General features: G+C 62.9%; 2 protein-coding genes across 3 annotated transcripts; both read left to right on the plus strand.

Annotated features, from left to right (window-relative positions):
* The first annotated feature begins 1,070 nt into the window (after positions 1-1,070).
* On the plus strand, positions 1,071-6,173 carry MRGBP (MRG domain binding protein). Its single transcript, XM_036105395.2, has 5 exons — positions 1,071-1,641; positions 2,251-2,372; positions 4,300-4,381; positions 4,707-4,781; positions 5,220-6,173. The coding sequence occupies exons 1-5, from the start codon at positions 1,494-1,496 to the stop codon at positions 5,399-5,401; spliced, it is 609 nt and encodes a 202-aa protein (XP_035961288.1). The 5' UTR covers positions 1,071-1,493; the 3' UTR covers positions 5,402-6,173.
* A 5,467-nt stretch (positions 6,174-11,640) lies between these two features.
* Positions 11,641-19,715, plus strand: OGFR (opioid growth factor receptor). 2 transcript variants are annotated; one of them, XM_036105391.2, is made up of 7 exons: positions 11,642-11,871; positions 14,501-14,569; positions 15,153-15,231; positions 16,089-16,167; positions 17,127-17,193; positions 17,727-17,875; positions 18,468-19,715. In XM_036105391.2, the coding sequence occupies exons 1-7, from the start codon at positions 11,698-11,700 to the stop codon at positions 19,405-19,407; spliced, it is 1,557 nt and encodes a 518-aa protein (XP_035961284.1). In that variant the 5' UTR covers positions 11,642-11,697; the 3' UTR covers positions 19,408-19,715. The 2 variants fall into 2 exon arrangements, with proteins under 2 accessions (XP_077913490.1, XP_035961284.1); XM_078057364.1 differs by lacking the exon at positions 14,501-14,569 and having other exon boundaries at positions 11,641-11,871.
* Positions 19,716-20,999: the final 1,284 nt, after the last annotated feature.

The following is a 20,999-nucleotide window of genomic DNA, read 5'->3' on the forward strand; positions in this document are numbered from 1 at the left end:
TGCATCTTTTGAAGATGTGGACGACACGGGTGGCAGTGGGGGGACAGGGGGATCATTCGGCCTCAGTGATCAAGAGAGTGAGTTGGTCAGTTGGTTACTGGGTCTGTGAACAAATGGCCAGCATCCTCCTACTGGGGGCCAGACCAGCCCTGGCCCCCCGGGTCTGACTGACAAGCTGGCAGGGAAGGCGGATGCTGAACACGCTGTCACCAATGGTTTGCCATGACAGGCAGCGCGGGCCCCGTGGAACACTGGCTGAGTGGTAGGACCGTGAGGGACCAAATGAGGTCCTCTTGTGTGGGGGCCAGGGTAAGAAACCTCGCCACAGTCCCCCAGTCAAGGACTGAGCGAGGAACTGACCTCCGGAAGCCACCAGCCATCACCCAGCTCCCTCCCCCGCCTGCCAGGCCTGGCCTGCTCTGGTCCCCCGGACCCTCAGCTGGGCTCCCCCTTGCGAGCCCCCTCTGGCACCCAGGACCACACGCCCCTCTCCGGCCGCCCCCTGCCTGTGTCCCAGCCCTCAGCTCTCAGACCCAAGGTCACCACCCCCGGGCTCTCTCCTGACCCCCAGACAGGAGGGCCACTTCTCCCGGGTGCCGTCGAGGGGACCCGTATCGCCAGCAGCCCCCTTGGCAGATCGGACTCTATCCCCCCGGCTGTCCCAGGGGCAGCGCGCAGCCGTGTGGCACCAACAGTTCACTGGGAAGCCTGGGCGTGTGTCCGGGTCAGGCCCAGGCCCGCACCGGAGCGGCCCGCGGGCAGGGCGCCCGGCCTTCAGCAGTACCCCCGAGGAACGCGCCGTTATGGATCCCACTGCAGGGAGGAGGAAACTAAGGCCTAAAGACGCTCTGCACCTTGCCCAGACCAAAGTCTACACCCGGCGGGAAGCGAAGGGCGCTCGCCGCCGCGGGTCCCGGTGGGCGTGGCCTGCGGACGGGGCGGGGCGCGCCCGCGGGGGGGCGGAGCCGACGGCCCTGATTGGGTAATGCCTCGATTCCTCGTGGGACTTCCTCCAGGCCGGCGGCCCCGCCTTGGCCCCGCCCCCCCCGTGGCCCGGGTCGGGGGTGTCACCTCCACGGAGGCCCGTGGTCACGGCGAGGTCGGGCCGGGCAGTGGAAGCCGCGGGGAGCCCAGGCCGGCAGGCGTGGTCAGGTGCCCGCTCTTCTTCCTAAGCGCCTCAGTCGGCGAAGTGCGGCTGCAGTCCCGCCCCGCAGGGCGCACAGCTCGGACGGGCCGCACCGGGAGCCGCGCAGCCGGCGCCACCACCTCCCCACCAGAGGGCTTCCGCAGTCCGCCGTGCCGACCGCGCTGCGCCGCGGAGCCCGGCCGCCAGGGGGCGCCGTGGGGACCACCCCTCAGCTGCGCCTGCGCCGGCGCCGCGCACGAGCCGGAGCGCAAACCCGCCGAGCGCGCGCCCGCCCCGCAAGTGCGCCTGCGCGGAGGCCGTGGCCGCGCCCGCTCCCGCCGGGGGCTCGTCGCTGCGCGGCCGGGCCATGGGGGAGGCCGAGGTGGGCGGCGGCGGCGCGCCGGGCGACAAGGGGCCGGGTGAGGCGGCCACCAGCCCAGCCGAGGAGACGGTAGTGTGGAGCCCCGAGGTGGAGGTGTGCCTCTTCCACGCCATGCTGGGTCACAAGCCCGTCGGTGAGTGGAGCGCCGCGGAGGCCGCGGACCCGCGTGGGGGCGGGGCGGACCGGGCAACGGCTGGGGGCGCGGGGCGGAGCCTCCCACGCCCGCCCACCCACCTGCTCGTCCTCCTCCCTCGGCGCCCGGCGACCCCTGCGCCCGCCCACCCCCTCCCCGCCGACCCTGGCCCCTCCTGCACCCCTCGCACCCCCCGCACCCCCCGCACCTTTCCTCTGGCCCCTCCTGTGCCCGCCCACCCCCTCCCCCCCGCACCCCTCCTGTCCCCTCCCTCTGTCCCCTCCTGAGCCCACCCCCCCACCTCCGCCAACCCTGCCCCCTCCTGCAGTCCTGCTGTAGCCCTCCACTCTCTGTAGCCTCCTGCATCCCTCCACTCCCTAATATCCTTGCTCTGTCCCCTCCTGTGCCCACCCCTCCCACCCCCATCGCCAACCCCACACCTGCCTATACTCTTCCACCCCGCTTCCTCCTATACCCTCTCTTTGCATCTCCTACACCCACCCTCCTGTCCCCATCTTTACCCTTCCTCTGCTGATCCCTGCCTACCACCTCTCTTCTCTCCTCTTACTTGCTAGCCCAGCCCTCCTCACACGCTCTTTTCTCCCACAGGTGTGAACCGACACTTCCACATGATCTGTATCCGGGACAAGTTCAGCCAGAACATTGGTCGGCAGGTCCCATCTAAGGTCATCTGGGACCATCTGAGCACTATGTATGACATGCAGGCACTGGTGAGCCGGATCCCACCCTCCCCCAGACACAGCTCCTCCATCTGTTTGCCAGGCCCCGTCTTTAGGGGGCCCTCTGTCCTGTGCACATCCCAGGGGGCAGCAGGAATTAACAAGGGGGCTCCAAGTAGTTTCACTAAAAACCCAAACTCGGTGACAGTAGCTGGCTCCCCTCACAGAACCTCCTTCACACGGGGTGGTCAGTGACAGTCTCTCCAGGGAGATGACCGGGGAGCTGAGGCCCGTGGGAGGAGGCGGAAGGCCCCAGAGTGCTCTAGGCAGGAAGGTGACGGGATCCGAGTCTGAGTCAGGTGAATCTGGTGGCTTCTCTGAGAACCAGGCATGCAGGGTCCCCATCCTCACAGGACCCCCAGCTAGTTTCATCAGAAGGCAGGCGGCTTCACTAGGTGACCACAGAGGCCCTAAGGAACAGGGATGTTCCTCGGAACAGCAGGTGTCAGGGCCCTGTGGCAGCAGGAGCTGGTGGGCCAAGGAGCTGAGGGGCCAGGGCCCCTGGAGAGTGGGTGGCGGTGGGGGTTAGAGGTGTGCAGAGGGGCAGGGGCTTGTGCCGGGCTGAGGAAGGCTCTGCCTCCCTGGCTGACTCAGGGCCACACCAGCCCTCCCAGCCGAGGCCTTCTTTGTCCAGACCCAGTGCTGCCCTTGCTTCCTGTTGGCTCTGGGCAGGTCACTTGCATCTCCTTGTCATACCCTAGAGAGGGGATAAAGGTGAAAGCTTTGCTCTGGGGACTGACTGCGTGGCCCGCAGGAAGCATCCTGGGAGCAGCGCAGCAAGGACCAGCTGCCACGCTGAAGGAGCTGCTCCCCACGGGGGCCTCACCCCCACACCTGTCTCATCATGGTGTCACCTGGTCCCCAGACTCCCCGGGCCCTGACTCTAGACCAGTGGGGGCCAGAAGCCAGACACAGACGTGAGGGTAGCAGGGTCCCTGTCCTGGGGGAGCTCCTGGTGCAGCCCGGGAGACAGACACTGATACCCAGCACCAGGCCCACATGACCCTGGCGAGCCGCGGGGCACCACTTGGGGATTTTCGTCCGGGACAGGCAGCCCTTCTCCCCTCTCCTCCCCAGCTTCTTTCCACCTATCCATTGTTCAGAACTGGGCAAGACATCAAGGCTCTCACCTCCTTAGACCCCCGTGCTTCTCTGGGGCTGCTGCTGGGGTCAGGCGGGACCCTGGCAGCACGAGTCCGTGGACCCCACTGCTGGGGGACCCGCAGGCCCAGGAGCTGCGGGGTTTCTGAAGCTCCAGGAGATGTTGATGAGCTCGTTTGTCGGCTAGCAGCTCGTTGTAACACGGCCCCCAGACTGCAGAGAGGAGCCGTGTCTGCTCAGTCACAGTCCAGACCCTTTCTGCCAGCAGCCCTTTCCCTGTGTCTCCAGGGTCTCTGTCCCTTTTGGCCTGTGAGACAAGTGGAACTCCAGTAAGCGCGCGGTGCCCCTCACACCACTTTGCTTTACCTGGTTTCCCAGGCGGAGGCTTGCCTGTCCGGCACCGTCTGTGCCTGCGGGCTCCTGCCCACGAAGATGGGACCGACGGTGCCACGGCCTTTCCTCGGGCGGTCACTGCACTCTGAACACACGCTGGTGGGGAGGGAGCCAGGCCGGGGCAGCTGTGGGGCAGCCTGACCACTGCCTCCCGCCCTTGCCCCTGGGGCCGTGCCAGGAGGTGACCCCGGCTGGGGGCTGGCCCTGTAGCTTTGCCTCCTGTGGGTCGTTAGGAAAGCCCAGCTCCTCATAGCCCGAGAGCAGAAAGAACGTTCTTCGGCCGCTCGCGCCCATGTGCGCAGCTCTCTGAGACCGTGTGCGCGTTTGTCACGTGCTGCTCAATTGGCTCTTACACGTTTTTGGTGACTTGCTAAAATCACGTTTTTTTTGTTTCTATAACAAAAATCGCCGTTTTTGCCATCAGCACGAATCTGAGATTCTCCCATTCCCAAACCCAGAGAGGAACTTTGTCCTTCCGGAAGAAATCATCCACGAGGTCCGAGAAGGTAAGGCTCCAGCGGGTTGGGTCCAGTTGGGGAGTTACAAGGCAGGACGTGGGCCAAGGGCGTTGGTGTCAGGGTGAAGGTCATGAGCCTCAGGGAGGAGGTGAGGGTCGCTGGCGTGGAGATTCTTGGCCCAGGTGGACTGGGGGGGTCTGGGGGAGCCTCGGGGACTGGAGGGAACTTGTTCAAGAACAATCGGCTCTCTTTAAAAGCGGCCTGGCGGCAGCTGAGAACCACACACACAGCCGTCCCCGGCCTGAGCCATCCGCAGCATTGGGCAGGGCCACGTCTCCCACCGTTTTGGTAAACGTCAGCTGTCGCCCCACAGGAAAAGTGGTCATTGAAGAGGAAATGAAGGAGGAAATGAAGGAAGATGTGGACCCCCACAACGGGGCAGACGATGGTGAGTGGGGGGCACCCCTGACCCTCCCCTGGGCCCTGCGTGCAGCCCCACATCCCCAGCCTGGGTGTCCAGTTGGCTTGCGGCCAGAGCTGCCCTGTCCACTCCTCCCCTCGCTTGGGCGGGAGCCTCACGTGGCGGCGTGGGCGGCCCACACCACAAACAAGCCCCGGGGTGGCCTCGGGTCCAGCACCAGTCAGGTGGACGGAAAGCGTGCATTGCGGGCACAGGCCCAGCTCCGCGAGGCAGGAACAGTGGGTGGACGGGCAGGGTCCTGCGGCCCAAGGCCACAGGGGGGCGCCTCCTCAGCAGGACCCAGCTCTCTGCAGGCCCCACGGCAGCCCCAGCTCAGAGTGGCCTGTGTGTAGGTGCATAACTTAGCGGGAAGACGAAATAAAATTCTGGATATTCTGTTTTCAGCCAAATGATTTTGTCTCCCAGTTTTTTCGTCTTCAGGAAGCTTGGGGAAAGCAACAGAAAAGTCCAGCAAAGACAAGAACCCTTCGGACTTGGGGTCGAAGGAAGGGGCGGACAAGCGGAAGCGCAGCCGGGTCACCGACAAAGTCCTGACGGCAAACAGCAACCCCTCCAGCCCCAGCGCTGCCAAGCGGCGCCGAACGTAGTCGTGGCTCAGCCACGGCAGGGGGCCGGGGCGCCACTGTCACCCAGCTGGACGCCCGCCGCCTGCCCTCGGGCCCACTGCGACCACCTGGGGCTCCGGGGGCCGGCTCGGGTGCAGAGAGCCGGGAGTCAGGCGTCCGGGGCCCCCCCACCCCACCCCACGCCCCCGGGCGAGCTCCAGCCATGCTGGCCGCCGGCCGGGCCACAGTCGGGGCTCCCCGGAGCAGAGCGCGGGGCTCGGGCAGGACAGCTGGAGTGGCAGGCGCGGTGTCTGCTCTGTCCCTGAGGAACGCTGGTCTTGCTGGGCGACTCGGCTCTTCCCATCTGTCCGTGTGTCCGTCTGTCAGCCGCTCTTCCTAAACCGGCTGCCCCCTCGGGAGAAAGAGACTCAGGCCACCTGCCTCCCGGCGCCCGCCCGAGAAACCGAGAACTGGATATATTGCCTCATTCACTTGTACTGTAACGATGTATATAATTTGGTGGTATTTCACTATTTAATTTTTAAGAAGCCTATTTTACTAGTGTTTTATATGAAAAAAATATTGCAGAAGTTAAACCTGTGTTGTATTTTTCCTGAGATGCTTTGTGTTAGGTGGTGACTACTGAGACGCTTTCCGCTCGGTTTTTATATGCCGGAAACAGAGTTTGTAGGGCTATTTTTCTATCTCCCCGTAACTTGTAAACAGACCAAATGAGTGCGTGGAGGGAGGTGCGCGGCCGGGGCGACTGAGATGTTTTCCTTTGAGCGCCGACCATTAAAGCACAAAAGCAGCAGCCCGAGTCTTGTGATTTTGATACCAAAATAAGTTCCCTTTTCTAACAGTAGGAAGTGTTTATTTTCCGAGGCTTATAATGCAGCCTACGCTCTCCTGACTTCTTAGTGTTCACTCGATACGATGTATTTACCAACTAGAAACAGGACCAGAGTGGAAACTTTGTTGAGTGTGACAAGTCCTTCAAATACGGTAAACAAGGCAGAGCCGGGGCTGGTGGAGCTGGGACGCCCGGGGGCTCATCCTCAGGCAACGTGAGCCTCCGGGCTGAGTCTGTTCTCCACAGAGGAGGGTCCAGCCCTCCCTCCTGGTCAGCCACCGCGTCCCAGGCTCTTCGTCTGGCAAGTCACCTGGAAGCTGAATTCCCGTCCACCCAGCTGAGCCTCTGCCACCATCTGGGAGCAGGAGGCCGGCCCGTGGTGCCGCCCGCCAGGCGAGAGCAGGAAGCTCGTGCGCAGCGAGTGGCCCGGCTGGTCGGAGCCTGGCCTGCACCACGCCCGCCGTCACTTGCGGGGCCTTGAACACGTTGCTGGCGCCCCTTCTCCCCAGCAGGGCCCAGCCCCCCAGCACAGAAAGAGCATCTTGTGTCCGGGCTGCCGAACCTGAGCACCGCGGGTTCCTGTTTACGAGGCTGCCCTGTGCCGGAACCGGGAGCACAAGCTGGGTGCAGGTCGACCCACTGCTGGGGAGCTTGGGGGCCAGGCCTCCCGCACGGGCTTTACCTGAGCAGGAACCTGGTCAGCGCCCAGGATGGAGCCCAAGGCTGCCGCTTCCCCACGTCCTGCCAGGGGCGTTTCTTCCGAGTTCTGAGAGGCATGGCCATGGGACCCGCTACTGTCCCAGCAGAGCAGACGCCGCGCTCACCCTCAAATGCCCAGGTGGGACGGTCACTGCTCGCCACAGAGCAGGGAACGGGCCCCGCATGTGTCCGAGGGGCAAGGGGGAGCAGAGGTCTGCGTTACAGCGAGCTCAGTGCCCCCCAGCCCTCCCACGATGCCTGCTCTGGGCCAGGTCCTGCGGCTGAGATTGTGATGCCCACGAGAAGCCCGGTCCCTCGAGGGAGCTGCAGGGAAATGGGGCAAACAGTTCTACAGTCGCAAACGGTGCCAACAAAGAGGGGGGGTAAACCCCATCTGAAACGGTATCTTCAAGGCCCTCAGAACATGCGGGAAAAGCCTAGTGCCGCGTTTGGTGAGTTAACATCTGCACGCCTAAGAGAGGTGGGAGGAGGGGCGTGCCGGGCGAGCCCATCAGGGCAGAGGAGCAGGTGCTTCACTGCCCGCCCCCCCCGCCTCAGGCATCTTTTTGGGGCCCAGTCCCCATGCCCCTGTGCCTGTGGGGGCTGCAGTCCTCAGCAGGGGTGAGGCCAGCCCAGCGTCCCGGGCCTGGCCGGCATGGGTGTCCGAGGCCCTGCCCAGCTCTCACCGTCCAGGCTTTCCTGCCCTGCAGCCAGTTCAGGTCAAATTCATGGGCGTCTGGGGCACTGAACCTCTCCCGGCCTAGGGGTCCTGTCTGTGACGAGGGGGTCTCATGTGCCCCCCTCACATACTAAGTAGGAGATGTCTGAAAGAAGCTGGGAGCTGGGATGAGGGGGCCGCAGAACAAAGGGAAACCACGGTCAGTTGTTCCAAGCACCGCTGCCCTTAGCCCAGGAACCTCCACAGAGGCTCTGTGTGCGGGAAGCCTGGGACCTAGCACCCTCCCTGCAAGAGCGCGGGGGGCGGGGCAGGTGGGTGTGCTCTGGCCCAGCCCAGGTCCCCCCAAGGTTGATGCAGGAGGAGAGTGGGCTCCCAAGTACATATATACTGAGCAGCAATGGGGTGCAGCCGGGCTCCCTCGGGGCTGGTTGGGTGGGGCTGGGGCTTTGGCCGAATAACATGGCTGCAACTGGTTCTGCCTGAGGAAAATGTTAAGGCGGGTCTAACCTGAGCCCTGAGTCCGAATCTGCTGAACCCCTGCAAGACCCCTCAGCGGGAGCAAGGCCGCCCTCGAGCACAACACCTTCTGCTAGTGCACAGAGGAGGGCATGGCGTCCTGGGCAGCGCTGGGGACAGGCTTTCCTCTCAGTCCCCTTGCCCACCCCTTGGCCCAGCCTGGGCAGCAAGCTGTCCAGACCTCTGAGCCCACCAGGGGCATCCCCGGGCTGTGGAGGGGAGCAAACTGTCCTCAGCACAAGACGGGCTCCAGCTTCTTCCTGCAGCAGAATCTAGGCTCCCGGATTAACACGCCCTGAGATGAGCCCCGTGCAAACAGTACACAAAGCAACTAAAGATGCAATTGGGTGTGACTTACTTGTAAAGTAGAAGTGGGGCAATGTCTTAAGAGCAACTGTTTTGGGAAAGTCTGTAGTCTTGGCCCTGGTCGGGGGCGGCTCAGTGCTGCTCTGAGCATGGGCTGGGACCACGAAGCAAGATGCCACAGCACAGCACGCTTGTCTGTCTGCCGGGGCAGAAGAGAGGCACAGCCTCCCTCTCAGAGCAGCCAAACCCTGTAGGCCCCCCAACACACGGACCCCTCCACCAGAGGCCCTCGGGGTCATCTACCTGGAAGTCGTAGCCAGGGTCTCCAGGGCCAGCTGTAAGTCAGATAACCAGAAGGCCAGGCCTGTGTCAGCAATCTGCGCTGGGCTGGCCTCGCCAGATGTGCCTGGGCTGCCTGCTCCCCTGAAACCTGCCCCGGCCATTGGCGGCCGACCATTTGCAGAAATGCCCAGATGGGGGCGCCTGGGTGGCTCAGTCGGTTAAGCGTTGGACTCTTGGTTTTGGCTCAGGTGGTGATCTCAGGGTCCTGAGATAATAGGGCCTTATGCTCAGTGTGGAGTCCGCTTGGGTCTCTCTCTCCCTCTCCCTCTGCCTCTCACCACCACCACCCCCCCGCCCCCCACCGCACTCTCTCTCTCTCTAAAATAAATAAATCTAAAAAGAAAGGGACAACTGGATGGCTCAGTTGGTTAAGCGTCTGCCTTTAGCTCAGGTCATGATCCCAGGGTCCTGGAACTGAGCCCCACATCAGGCTCCCTGCTCAGCGGGAAGCCTCTTTCTCCCTCTCACTCTGCCTCTCCCCCTGCTTGTGCGCTTGCTCTGTCTTTCTCTCTCTGACAAGTAAATAAATAAAATCTTTTAAAAAAATAAGAAAGAAAGAAAGAAGAAAAAGAAAGAAAGAAAGAAACAGACCCAGATGTCCATACCTTTGGGGTGTCCCCATCATCCTTTTAGAAAGTGAGGTAGTGGGGCGCCTGGGTGGCTCAGTCGTTAAGCGTCTGCCTTCGGCTCAGGTCAGGATCCCAGGGTCCCAGAGCCCCACATCGGGCTCCCTGCTCAGCGGGAAGCCTGCTTCTCCCTCTCCCACTCCCCCTGCTTGTGTTCCCTCTCTTGCTGTGTCTCTTTCTGTCAAATAAATAAATAAAATCTTTAAAAAAAAGAAAAAAAAGTGAGGTAGTGTTTTCACAGGTTCCAGCCAGGTGAGAGTGTACCCAGAGACTTAATGAAGATGGACAAGCCAGCAAGGAGTCGGGACCTGCACCAAGAAAGGCCTGCAGCTGTGCCCACAGCCAAGATTGGAAACTTCTGGTGAGCTCTCTCAGCTGTCCCTGGCTGCACAGGCAGCCTGGGGCCTGTTAGCTGGCTTGCAGGGCTGGGACAGGTCAGCGTCCCTGGGGGGCTGGCGGGGCTTGACCCCAGGAGTCATCCTCATGGCCAGATCCATCTAAAAGCCAGACTCCAGTTTTAGCTAAGCTTTTTGAAACAATGAAGTGGTGTAGTAGTTAGTTACAGAAGACAGATGTTACCTGGGGTGGCCACCCCCAACTTTCATTTCGAGGGGTGGGTCACTAACTTTGCTGGAGCTCCTGTGACCACCAGCAGATGTCAAGGCAGAGATTAAGTAAGGGACCCGCGGTCTCTGGGAAGTTTGCAGCTGAAAGTGAGTTTTCAGCTGTGTGAAATGTGCCCATGTTGTAGAGTTCATCCACCAGCAGCCGCCCCTTCGAGGGTTCACAGGTTCATACCTGTGAACACACTACCTCGCTTTCTAAAAGGATGATGGGGACGCCCCAAAGGTATGGATATCTGGGTTTCTTTCTTTCTTTCTTTCTTTCTTTTTCATTTTTTTTAAAGATTTTATTTCTTTACTTGTCAGAGAGAGAAAGAGAGAGCAAGCGCACAAGCAGGGGGAGAGGCAGAATGAGAGGGAGAAGGAGGCTTCCCGCTGAGCAGGGAGCCTGATGTGGGGCTCAGTTCCAGGACCCTGGGATCATGACCTGAGCTAAAGGCAGACGCTTAACCAACTGAGCCCTTCGAGAGGCCCCTGAGGGGGTGCTTAACTGGGGTCACCTGTGTTGAACGGCCTTAGGGTGACCCCCAGGCATTCCTGCGTCCTGGTGTTTGGCCCTGTGTGCACCTCCCTGGAAGGCAGGCAGCACGTGTGCTTTCTTCCCACTGAGAGAATGTGGTCACGGGGACAGAGTGCAGGCCCGCCATGACGGTACATTGTAGGCCTCTCGGCACACTGGAAGGAGACTCTGGCCTTCAAGAAGCAAACTGCCCAGTTGTGAACTGACTGGAGGGACACGGGGCTCTCCATCCTACTCCCCCAAGAATGATTTCTGCCTCTAGTCTGGGGGATCGTGGAAGCAAACCGCCTTCCAAAGGAGCCTCTGATGAGACCACAGACCCAGCCTACACCTGGAGGGAATATCCTGGGGGCACCTTCTGGGTAGGAAAACTTTCAGGGAGTACCCTCCTGGGGGTCATCCTTATGGAGGGACATCCTCCAGGAACTTCCTCCAGGAGAGACATTCCTCTGGGGGGGACTTCCTCTAGGAGGACACTCTCTGGGAAAAGGGATACTCTGGAGGAGGGATGCTTCCAGGGAGTAGGCATCCTCCTGGGAGAGAATCTTCCAGGGGAGGCTTCCTCCGGGGGAATATTGTCCTGGGGGGCATTCTGGGGAGTGATTCTCTGGGATGAGCATCCTCCAGGGACATCCCCTGCAGGGGGACCCTCTAGACTGGGTATACTCCAGAGGGCATCCTGGGGAGGGCATCTTCCAGGGAGGGCCATTCTCAGAGAGGAGGACTTTGGGGGAAATTCTCTAGGGGGGTGTCCAGGGGTGGATACTGCAGGGGCCAGGGGATATTCTGGGAGGGATTCTCCTGGGGGAAGACATTCTCTATGAACAACCTCAGGGAGACATCCTTCAAGGGGGACATTCTCCCAGGGGGAAGGGATATTGTGGGGGGGATCCTGGGGGGAAATCGCGGGTGGGGCATCCTCCCGGGAGAAAGCGCCGCGGGGAGGGGGCACCCTGGGAGGAATCTCAGCGGGGAAGGGGGCGGGCGTCCTCCGGAGGGACATTCGCGGGGAAGGGATGTTCTCGGAGCGGGAACATCCTCCGGGCAGGCGGTGGCGGCGGCCCCGCCCCGGCCCGCCCCCCGGCCCGCCCCCCCCGGCCCCGGCCCGCCCCCGCGCTTCCTCCCTCGCTCACTTTCGCTTCCGCCGGAGCGCGGGTCCCGCCGCCGCCCGAGCATGGACGACCCGGACTGCGACTCGACCTGGGAGGAGGACGAGGAGGAGGACGGCGAGGGCCCGAGCGCTGGGGGCGGCGAGGATGGCGAGGCCGGCGCCCCGGGGGACGCGGACGCGGAGGACGAGGACGAGGACGAGGAGGACGCGCGGGCGGCGCGGCCCGGAGCGCTCCAGGTGCAGCCCCGACGCGCGCTGGGGTCCCAGCGCCCCCGGGCAGGCCTGCCCGGCCGCCGCGAGGTGGGGGTGAGGCCCCGCTCCGGGGAGGCCGTCGCCCCCTGGAGACCCGGCCTGGGGCCTGGCCCTTTCTCCAGGTGTTGCCCTCTCCCCCGCCCACAGCCTCCTCGTGCCCCCCTTAAGACCCCCGATACCCTGAGATCGGGCCGGACCTGCGCCTCCCAGCTCTGGCCCAGCCAGGGGACCTTGCAGGGAGATCCAGGGCCACCCTCGGATCCGTGTCCCCAGAACCGAATTGTGTGCTGACACTTCCTCAAGGGGATGCCCTGGACACATTCTTGACGCCCCTCTCTGTCACCTCCCACCTCCAGGCCCTTGGCTTGGTCCTCTGAATAGATCCCAGGCCTCTGTGCTGGGCCCTCCACTGCTTCTGCGGCCCTCTGTCGCTTGGTGCTCCCTGCTTCTGCCCCACCTGCTCCCCACCAGCCCGCCCCACCCCCACCTTTGCTCTCGGGGTGCAGCACCCACCCACTGGGTCCTCCTGCCTTCTTGGAGGTGGCCTTGGAGGCTACATTTGGTGACTTGCCTGAGCCAGGCCCGCACCTGGAGCGCGCTGGTCCCGGTGGTTACCACCAGCGCCTTGCAGTTACGGTGCTGGTTATTTGTCGTTACGAGCTGTCGCTTTCGTTACTGCTGATTACTTGTGACCAGCAGTTACTTTTGTCACCACCGTTACTTGTCATTACGTGGTTACTTTTGTTGCCGCTGGTGACCCCTTCTTACTATCAGTTACTTTGTTGCCACTGATTTTCTGCAGTTCCCACCGGTTACTTTTGTTACTAGTGCTACTCCTCCTTCCCCGGGCTGCAGTTCCCCGGGCAGCACATCCTGCCCCGTGCAAGGACGGCGGTCCCAGCTGTGGTCTCAGGTGTCACGGGGGGCATGGCGTGATAGCTGTCGCTTGTGGAGGGTGGTGGGTTCGCATCGTGTCTGAGTTCCAGCCTGCAGGGTCTCCGGGTTGGATTCTCCCCCTGACACATGAGAGTTCTGGTTTTTGGGGTTTATCTCTGTGTTGGGGAGTGGTCAGTGAGAGGGACCCCGAGGGGCTCCTGGACCTGCCAGGAAGGCCAGAAGCCTGAGCACATCTGTGGTGTTTTGGGCAGGCCTGCGGCTCGAGGAAGCAGGCTGGGCCATGGTCAGGGTCAGGAAGCTGGAGTCAGAGGGCAGGAATCTGGCTCTTTTCCTGTGGCAGATGCCCACTTGGATGGAGTAAGGGGACACTGTCCTTGCCATAGCTTCACGGGCGCCACTCCTAAAGCAGTGCTCTGGCACCTCGGCCGCCCCGTGAGATGCCCACAGTCCTCTGCCGTCTGCAGCTTCTGTCCCTCCACAAGTCCTAATCCTCTCCCTTCCCCCAAGCCCCCCCCCCCCATAGCACTCCCCAGCTGCCCCACACTGAGCCCCGGCACGGCTGTTTGGTGCTTTGCCCTGGGTTGGGTTGTCTGTGCACCTGTGGGGCTGGCCCTCTTGCACTGACCTGGGGAGGAGCCTGGCTGGCCCCAGGGAAGAGGAGAAAAGGAAACTGGTGGTGGGTGGGGCCAGCTTCTGCTGAGTTTTGGTTTCTCTGCTCGCCCTTGGCTGGTAGGCAAGAACGTCACCAGCTTGCCCGGGTCTATAAATCGGGCAGAGAGGCACCACCCCAATCCTCGCTGGAGCTCAGAACTATTTGGAGCATCTTGGGGAGTGGGGATGGGGTCAGAGCCAAGGGACACAGTGGTAGGCCTGGCCTCCTGACTCCCCTTCCAGTGCTCTTTTGCTCTTTCCAGGATCCTAGGACCCAGACATTTCCCTGGCTTGAGCCCTCCCCTCTTGTCATGCCCAGCAGCGTTATCTGCCTCCCCAGCTTCTGTGGGACCTCAAGCCAGGTTCAGCCTCACTCATGCCTCCCACCCTATAACAGGATGGGTCAGGCTGCGTTTACCTAGCATCCTGGTTGCCAGTTACCTTCCATCCTTCCCAGGACCCCGGGGTGCTTGGCCTGCAGAGACAGGGACTGCAGGTGTTGAGGGGGCAGCGAGGAGCTTCTGCATCTTGCTGAGAAGGCTCCCCCATAGGACAGGAGGCCAGGAGACACATGGTCTGGTCCAGGAACGTTGGGGTTGGGTAGAGACAGGACTGGCTCCCTGGGTCATTCATCTTTGTCAGACAGGTGTTTGGGGCCCCTCCCGGGGCTGTAGGCTGTGAGGCTGCTGCCTTTGGGGACACAAGCCTGGTGACAGGCTTAGAGCACAGTGCAAAGAGGGAGCAGTGGGGTGGGTCCCCGGGGGGGTGGGGAATCCTACGGCTGGCATCCAAGTGAATACCAGAGTAGGAAGTGAAGTTAGAGCTGGAGGGGAGGGTGCTTCACCCCAAGAGTGTGCTGCTCAGCCTGGGCGTCCTGAGAGCTGGGGCGGGCCGCAGGGGCCAAGCAGGGGGCAGGCCTCGCTCCCATCCCCCCTGTCCCCTCTGGTTTTGCTGATAGCTGACCCAGGCCCTTGCTGCCCTTACTGTGATGGGGGCTCACTAGGGGTGGGTCCTGCTTACTGCTGGGTCTCCCGTGGGGGTCTCACCCCCTCTCCTCTCTTCCCAGGCCAGGCTGCTGGGGTCCCGAAACTGGCGAGCCATGCGGGACACCCGTAGATACCGGCACCGCTACCCGGTAGGTGGCAGCTGCCCGTGGCGCCCTCGCACCTCGGCTGCCCGCCCGGCTCAGGGTCCTCCCACCCTCCGCCCGGAGAAGGCCGTCAGCCCCTCTCAGATCAGGTCCCATGTCCCGCCTGGGACGGCTGCTGCTTGCCCTCCTCACAGGGTGACAGCACGGCGGGGTGAGCCTCAGTGCCCTGGCCTTTAAAACACGGGACCGGCCCCAGCTAGTAGGTGCAGCCACACGAGGTCCCACACGCTGGGGCCCGTGCTGGGGGCATTCCTGTCGCCCTCATCCCTGCCCTCTGCACCCTGCGTTTCAGACAACCCCTGGGCTGCCTCGGGGGGGACAGATGACGGGGACCTGGCCCACGCTGGTGAGGAGGGGAAGGTGGTGGTCGGAGGGAGCTGCTGTCCTCACCCGCGGGGTGAGGGGCCCGGGCCGGGTACGTGGGGTCCTCGCCAGCCCTCAGCATGTCAGAGGTTTGTGGGCCCCAGAGCAGACGCCCCCTCCCCCAGGAACGTTCTAGTGTGAGGGGCCCTTGGAGGCAGCCTGTTTCTGGAGATGTTCTGACGGGTACCTTTCTCTGGCTCTTCAGGATTTGATAGAACAAGATGGCAACGGTGACATGCCAAACCTGAGTTTCTACAGAAACGAGATCCGGTTCCTGCCCAATGGTGCGCGCTTGCTGGGCTGCCTGTGGTTCTGTCCCGGGGCGGGGGCGGGGGTGGGGGTGGGTCCCATGCCGTCGGTCTCCCCTCCACCCGGCTGCTCCTATTCGCTGGGACCCGGCCGTGGCGCCGAGGTTTTCGGTAGCCCCACGGCGCCCCCTGGAGGCCGCTGAGGGGACGCCCGGGCCCCAGCGCGCAGCTTGTTTTCTGTGAAGGACCAGGCGGTGAATATGGGGGCTTCGTACACTCCTCAGCTCTGCCGCCTTAGTGGGAAAGCCGCATACTTAAGCTAACAAGGAAGAATCATTGTTACGTTTTCAAATGGTTGGAAAAAACTTAGGGTGGAATGATAGTCTGTGCTGTGAAAATTATATGAAATTCAAGCATCAGTGCCCGTAAGGGAGATTCTGCGGGACCCACCCGTTGGTGCAGGACCCACTGCACACACACCGTCTCACTGTCTGGCCCTTTGCAGAAACAGCAGCTGCCCTACCGGAGGCCAGGCTATGGGTGGGGTTCTGCTGGAGGCTCTGTTTGAGGTCAGGTTCCAGCCAACAGGCTGTGGTTTGGAGGGGAGAGTGAGGCCACCTTTCTGCGAAGAACCCCCATGTCCTTCTCCCAAGGGGCCTCCTGGGCCCTCCCGCCCAGCAAGCCCAGTGTGGTCTTCTCACCCGGGTCTGCCCTCAGTCAGCAATGGAGGTCCCGTGTCCAGACTGCGAAGAAATGCAAGGGCTTTGCTTGGGGGTTATGGTCACATGAGACCTATACAAACTTCCAAGTCCCCAAGGTCCTCAAGAAAGGAGGGGGGGGAGGGGGCCGGCTTCCAGCAGCTCCTCACTGACTTGTCCCCGTGGGGCCCCCAGGCTGTTTCATTGAAGACATTCTTCAGAACTGGAGGGAGGACTATGACCTCCTGGAAGAGAATCACTCCTACATCCAGTGGTGAGTGGGTGGGGCCAGAGGGGCGGGGCTTACAGAGCAGGTGCCCGCCCCCTTTCCAGATGCTGGCTTTGCGCTCTGGCCCGTTCTCTCCCCCGCCAGGGGGGGCCGTTCAGGCACCTCTGCAGTCCTGCAGTCTGTGGGTTCGGCAGCGGTACAGAGCCTCTGAGGTTGGGAGCTGAATGCAGACGTGGAGGACAGGAAGAGCAGGCTGGCTTCCCCGGGTGGGTCCCCAGTGCCAAGAGGCCGTGTGGCCCTGCAGAGCCCCTGGGACGCTCAGGGTGGCAGGGTTCTAACAGTGGCCGGGGGTGATCCTTGCCAGCATGGCTGCCTTGGGGACCCTTGACACTGCCCCCCAAATAACGGAGTGCATTTGAAGATGGCATCTTGGGGGCCTCTCCTGGGCACAGAGCATCATGGGGAACAGCTCTGCAGCATTAATGACAAGACAAAAAGAACATAAGAATAAAAAGGAGGGGGCGCCTGGGTGGCTCAGTCAGTTGAGCGTCCCACTTCTGGTTTTGGCTCAGGTCATGATCTCAGGGTCATGAGATCAAGCCCCACTTCGGGCTCTGTGCTCAGCAGGGAGTCTGCTTGAGCATTCTCTGTCTCTCCCTCTGCCCCTTCCCCTGCATGCTCCCACTCTCTTCTCTCTCTAAAAATAAATAAATCTTTTAAAAAAACGAATAAAGAGGAGAGCCTGGAATGCCCTGCTGAGCGTGCACGCTGAGCCTCCCGTAGCCATGTGCGCCCCTCCCCGTGCCCTGGTCCAGAACAGCCTCACTGCAACTTCCCTGCCCTCAGCCCCTGGCTTTGACTCATGAGAGCCCACAACACAGGTTCATCCGGCCAGGCTCTCCTAGAGTTGAGCTTTGAACCCCGAGAGGCTGGTGAGCGCGTGCCCCGTGGCGGGGAGCCCACGTTTGCCGCTGATGGGACCCGTGCCCTGTCCTCTCTCACAGGCTCTTCCCGCTGCGCGAACCTGGAGTGAACTGGCACGCCAAGCCCCTCACGCTCCAGGAGGTTGAGGTGAGCTCTACAGGCTGGGAAGCCTCTTCCGTCCAGACGTCCAGGTCATTGCCTCTGCCCCCTGGTGCTCCCCACAGGCTTCTAGAGAAATCTGATTTTCTTCAGCAGTTTGCGTCAAGTCGGGGAGCCCAGGGCCAGGGCTGTGAGCAGAGTCATGGTGATGGGGGCTTCGTCACACCTGGTTTGGGCTAGAACAGGACACTTGGAGGGATGGGAGGGTTTGGGGAGCCAAGGAGACTGTGTGTTTCCTGCCATATGCTCAGCCCTGGGACCCCCCCCCCCAGGCTGTCTCCGGGGGCTGGCAGAATTCCTCTGGGGGCTAAAGCAGATGCCTCAGTCCCAGTGAGACCTCGTAGCAGCTAGAAGAAGAGTTACATTATGAATTCTTCTCTGGGTTCCTGCATTCTATCACTTCACCCCAAAAGTCTAAGTCCAGGCCTCTAGATGAACCGGAGCCTGAGGGAGGTGTCAGCTAGCCCGATGCACCCGTGATGGCCCCTGAGCCCCCACTGGCCTCGTGGGGTGTGTTCCAGGCATTTAAAAGCTCCGAGGAAGTCAGGGAGCGGTTTGTCCAGGCCTACGAGCTCATGCTGGGGTTCTACGGGATCCAGCTGGAGGACCGAGACACTGGGCAGGTGCGCCGAGCACACAACTACCAGAAGCGCTTCCAGAACCTCAACTGGTAAGGACCCTCGCCCCACCCCAGCTGAGGGGGATGGGGCTGTGCCAGGTTCCGGACAGGTGTGGGGGAGCACTTCGGAGAAGGATTCCAGGGGCACTTGGGCAAGTGACTAAGGTTCTAAGCACCCTCCTCGTTTGCAGGGTGGAGGTGGTCCCAGCTGCTAGGGGTGTGAGAACCTAGGGAAATGCACACCAGTCCGTTTCACTAGCTATGCCCCACCATGCACATGGGTGTGGGTCAGGTTGCCCACAGCTCCAACGACCGTGCAGGCACAGGGCCTCTCACCCCTGCTGAGAAGCACTGGGTGGGGAGTTAGTGCATGGGGCGAATCTGCTGATGACACGCGCACCCCTGCACGTGGGTAACAGGCCCCTGGGCGAGGCCCCACGCTCTAGAGGGTCCCCCTCCGGCTCTCCCCCAGCGGTGCAGGGGCTGGGGGGTGGGGCTTCCACGGGGCTTTTTCTCTGCGGCCGGGGTGCGGGGGTGGGGCGGAGAGCGCGGGGCGGCCAGCCGGGGGGAGGAGGGGGAGGAGGAGGCGGAGGGAGGAGGGGGCGTCCCGGCCAGCGCCCTCCGCTCCCGCCCCCGCCCCCAGGCACAGTCACAACAACCTGCGCCTCACGCGCATCCTCAAGTCCCTGGGCGAGCTGGGCCTGGAGCGCTACCAGGCGCCGCTGACGCGCTTCTTCCTGGAGGAGACGCTGGTGCGCCGGGAGCTGCCCGCCGTGCGGCAGAGCGCGCTCGACTACTTCGTGTTCACCGTGCGCTGCCCGCGCCAGCGCCGCCAGCTGCTGCGCTTCGCCTGGGAGCACTTCCGGCCGCGGCGCAAGTTCGTCTGGGGGCCCCACGACAAGCTGCGCCGCCTGCGCCCGCCCCTGCCCGAGGGGAGCCCCGGGGAGCCCCTCCGCCAGGCCGGCGCCTCGGGACAGACCTGCGGGCCGGGGCGGGCGGACGGCGGGGACGGCGGGGACGGCGGGGCTGCGGGTCCCCCGCCGCCGCAGGGCGCTCTGGCGGGGGCCCAGGAGGGGGAGGCGGGGGGCCGCGGAGAGGAGGGCCCGGAGCCCCCGAGCCCCAAGGAGAGCAAGAAGAGGAAGTTGGAGGCCAACCGGCGGGAGCAGGCCGCAGGGGAGCCGGGTGCCCAGAGCGCCTCGGACGTGGAGAAGATTGCTCTGAACCTGGAGGGCTGCGCCCTCAGCCACGGCAGCCTCGGCCGGGGGTCCCAGGAATTGGGCATCCAGGCCCCGGGGGAGGCCGAGCAGCCCTGCCCCCAGCCCCCAGGGGCCAAGGTGGCCGAAGAGGTGAGGAAGAGAAGGAAGGTGGACCAGGGCCCCTGGGACGGTGCCTCGGTGGGTGGCACTGGTGGAGACGGTGGGACCAAGAAGCCAGCCCCCGCCCCGCACCCTGCCGCGCCGGGCTGCCCTGAGGCCAGAGAGGGCGAGAATGGGGTGGAGGAGGCAGAAGGCTGGGCAGGGCTGGAGCAGGCTGCCCCCGGGGGCTCAGGCGCGGCAGATGAGGAAGCTGAGGTAGGGCCTTAGGCTGAACCCAGAGAGCCTGAAGGGAAGCCCCAGGCCTGGGGAGCCCCGTTGCCGCCTGTTGTCAGCTCCGTGCGGTACTGGCCCCTCCCTGAGGGCCCCTCCCTGGTGGCCGCCGCCGCTGCCCGAAGCCAGGAACTTCGGAATCCTTACCTCGAACTCACGCCCCACCGCCTCCTCTGTGCCGCGCCCCCCGCCCCGCCCCCCTGCCCGTCTTTGTAAATTGGCCCTTAAGGGTTGGGGGTGGGAGTGGGGTTCATTTTCTTAGTCTGGTGCCAAGGGCTTTTCTGAATAAACTGATTTGACTTTGAGCGTTTGGGCGTGGCCAGCGGCCCTGTGGGTGGCCAGGGTCGGGGAAGGGGGCAAGGGGGGCTAGTTTCCCCGTGGTGCTGCTCCTTGGGCTTCCTCCCCTTGGGTGTGAAGTGGCCTAGCCCAGCTCTGGCCCACTTGGCCAGTGTGAGCACCTGTGGAAACAGCCGTGTGCAGTCCCCTGGACACATGCGTCGGTCCCGGGCACCCTGACCACACGGCCTCCTGGGGCCTCTGGAGCTGGGCACTCCGTCCCGTGGCTGCCTTTTGTCACTGGTTTAGGAGTAAGTTTGGGACTCATGCACAGTCGCCTTGGGTGGGCTGAGTGGGAGGAGCAGCGGTTTGGGAGGGCCTTGGCCTACCCTGATCTGGGGTGCAGTGTTGTGCCAGCATGCTCCGTGGCTCTGTCTTCGCTGTCCCTAACCTGGCAGCCACAGCAACCCTCCACACCAGGACCCCCTTGAGCCCTCCAACCTGGCATGGGCCAAGTGCAGCTCCCTGTCCTCCAGGCACGGCTGGCTCTCAGCCAGGCTTTGTCCCCCTGGGCCAGGACCCCCGCTCCCTGACACACTGGAATTTCTACGTCAGCACCAACAGGGTGACGGCGCTGCAGAGGGCCGCATACTTGCCTTTGAACAAATGAAGTGATGGAGGCCACAGCTCTTCTGGGGGGAGGAGGAGGAGCCCAGTTCACGCTGAGTTCCGAGCTGTGATTTGGGCTCCATTCTCAGGAAAAGCATTGATGGTTAGCTCCTGTCCTGGCGGGAGGGGTGGACAGACTGGAAGTCATTTTGGGGGAGGGCAAGCACCTGAGGTAATGTTCCCCGTGCTGGAGTTGGGGCAGGTATGTGCTATGCTGCTGACCCACCTCCCCCACCCCCACCCCCACCCCCGATCTGCTGGAAGGGAAAGGACCCCAGGTGCCTGAACTCCAGTTTGCCTCCGTGATGGAGTTTCTACCACAGAGTGGAAACTAAGGCACCAAGATGAGTGTGGGGCATCCAACACTGCGTCTTCAGCAGGGTCCCACTGAAGCCCTAGTGGTGAGAATCCTGTCTAGACCATGATGGAGCACACGTTCGATGTAGAAGCTTGAACCCCGGAGTGCGAGGGAAATACCATTGGAGCAACCCTAGGGGAGGGCGCCTGTGCCCAGCAGGGGGGACCTAGGGACTGGCAGGCAGCTCTGGCCCACCTGACCCCCAAACTTCACAGAGAGTGATGGCCCGAAACAGAGGGCTGATGCTTTGGTTCTGCCTGGAGATACCAGGTGTGAGGTCGTCCTC

This window comes from Halichoerus grypus, chromosome 10 (assembly GCF_964656455.1).
Source record: "Halichoerus grypus chromosome 10, mHalGry1.hap1.1, whole genome shotgun sequence".
Classification (NCBI taxonomy): domain Eukaryota; kingdom Metazoa; phylum Chordata; class Mammalia; order Carnivora; family Phocidae; genus Halichoerus; species Halichoerus grypus.

What these genes read in the sequence shown, in the direction of transcription:
- MRGBP (XM_036105395.2), top strand. Translation starts at nt 1,494, where the DNA reads ATGGGGGAGGCCGAGGTGGGCGGCGGCGGCGCGCCGGGCGACAAGGGG. An exon ending in CATCCACGAGGTCCGAGAAG is followed by an intron (nt 4,382 to 4,706) that starts GTAAGGCTCCAG and finishes GTCGCCCCACAG; the next exon opens with GAAAAGTGGTCATTGAAGAG. An exon ending in CCACAACGGGGCAGACGATG is followed by an intron (nt 4,782 to 5,219) that starts GTGAGTGGGGGG and finishes TTTGTCTCCCAG; the next exon opens with TTTTTTCGTCTTCAGGAAGC.
- OGFR (XM_036105391.2), top strand. Translation starts at nt 11,698, where the DNA reads ATGGACGACCCGGACTGCGACTCGACCTGGGAGGAGGACGAGGAGGAG. An exon ending in GATACCGGCACCGCTACCCG is followed by an intron (nt 14,570 to 15,152) that starts GTAGGTGGCAGC and finishes CTGGCTCTTCAG; the next exon opens with GATTTGATAGAACAAGATGG. An exon ending in AATCACTCCTACATCCAGTG is followed by an intron (nt 16,168 to 17,126) that starts GTGAGTGGGTGG and finishes CCTCTCTCACAG; the next exon opens with GCTCTTCCCGCTGCGCGAAC.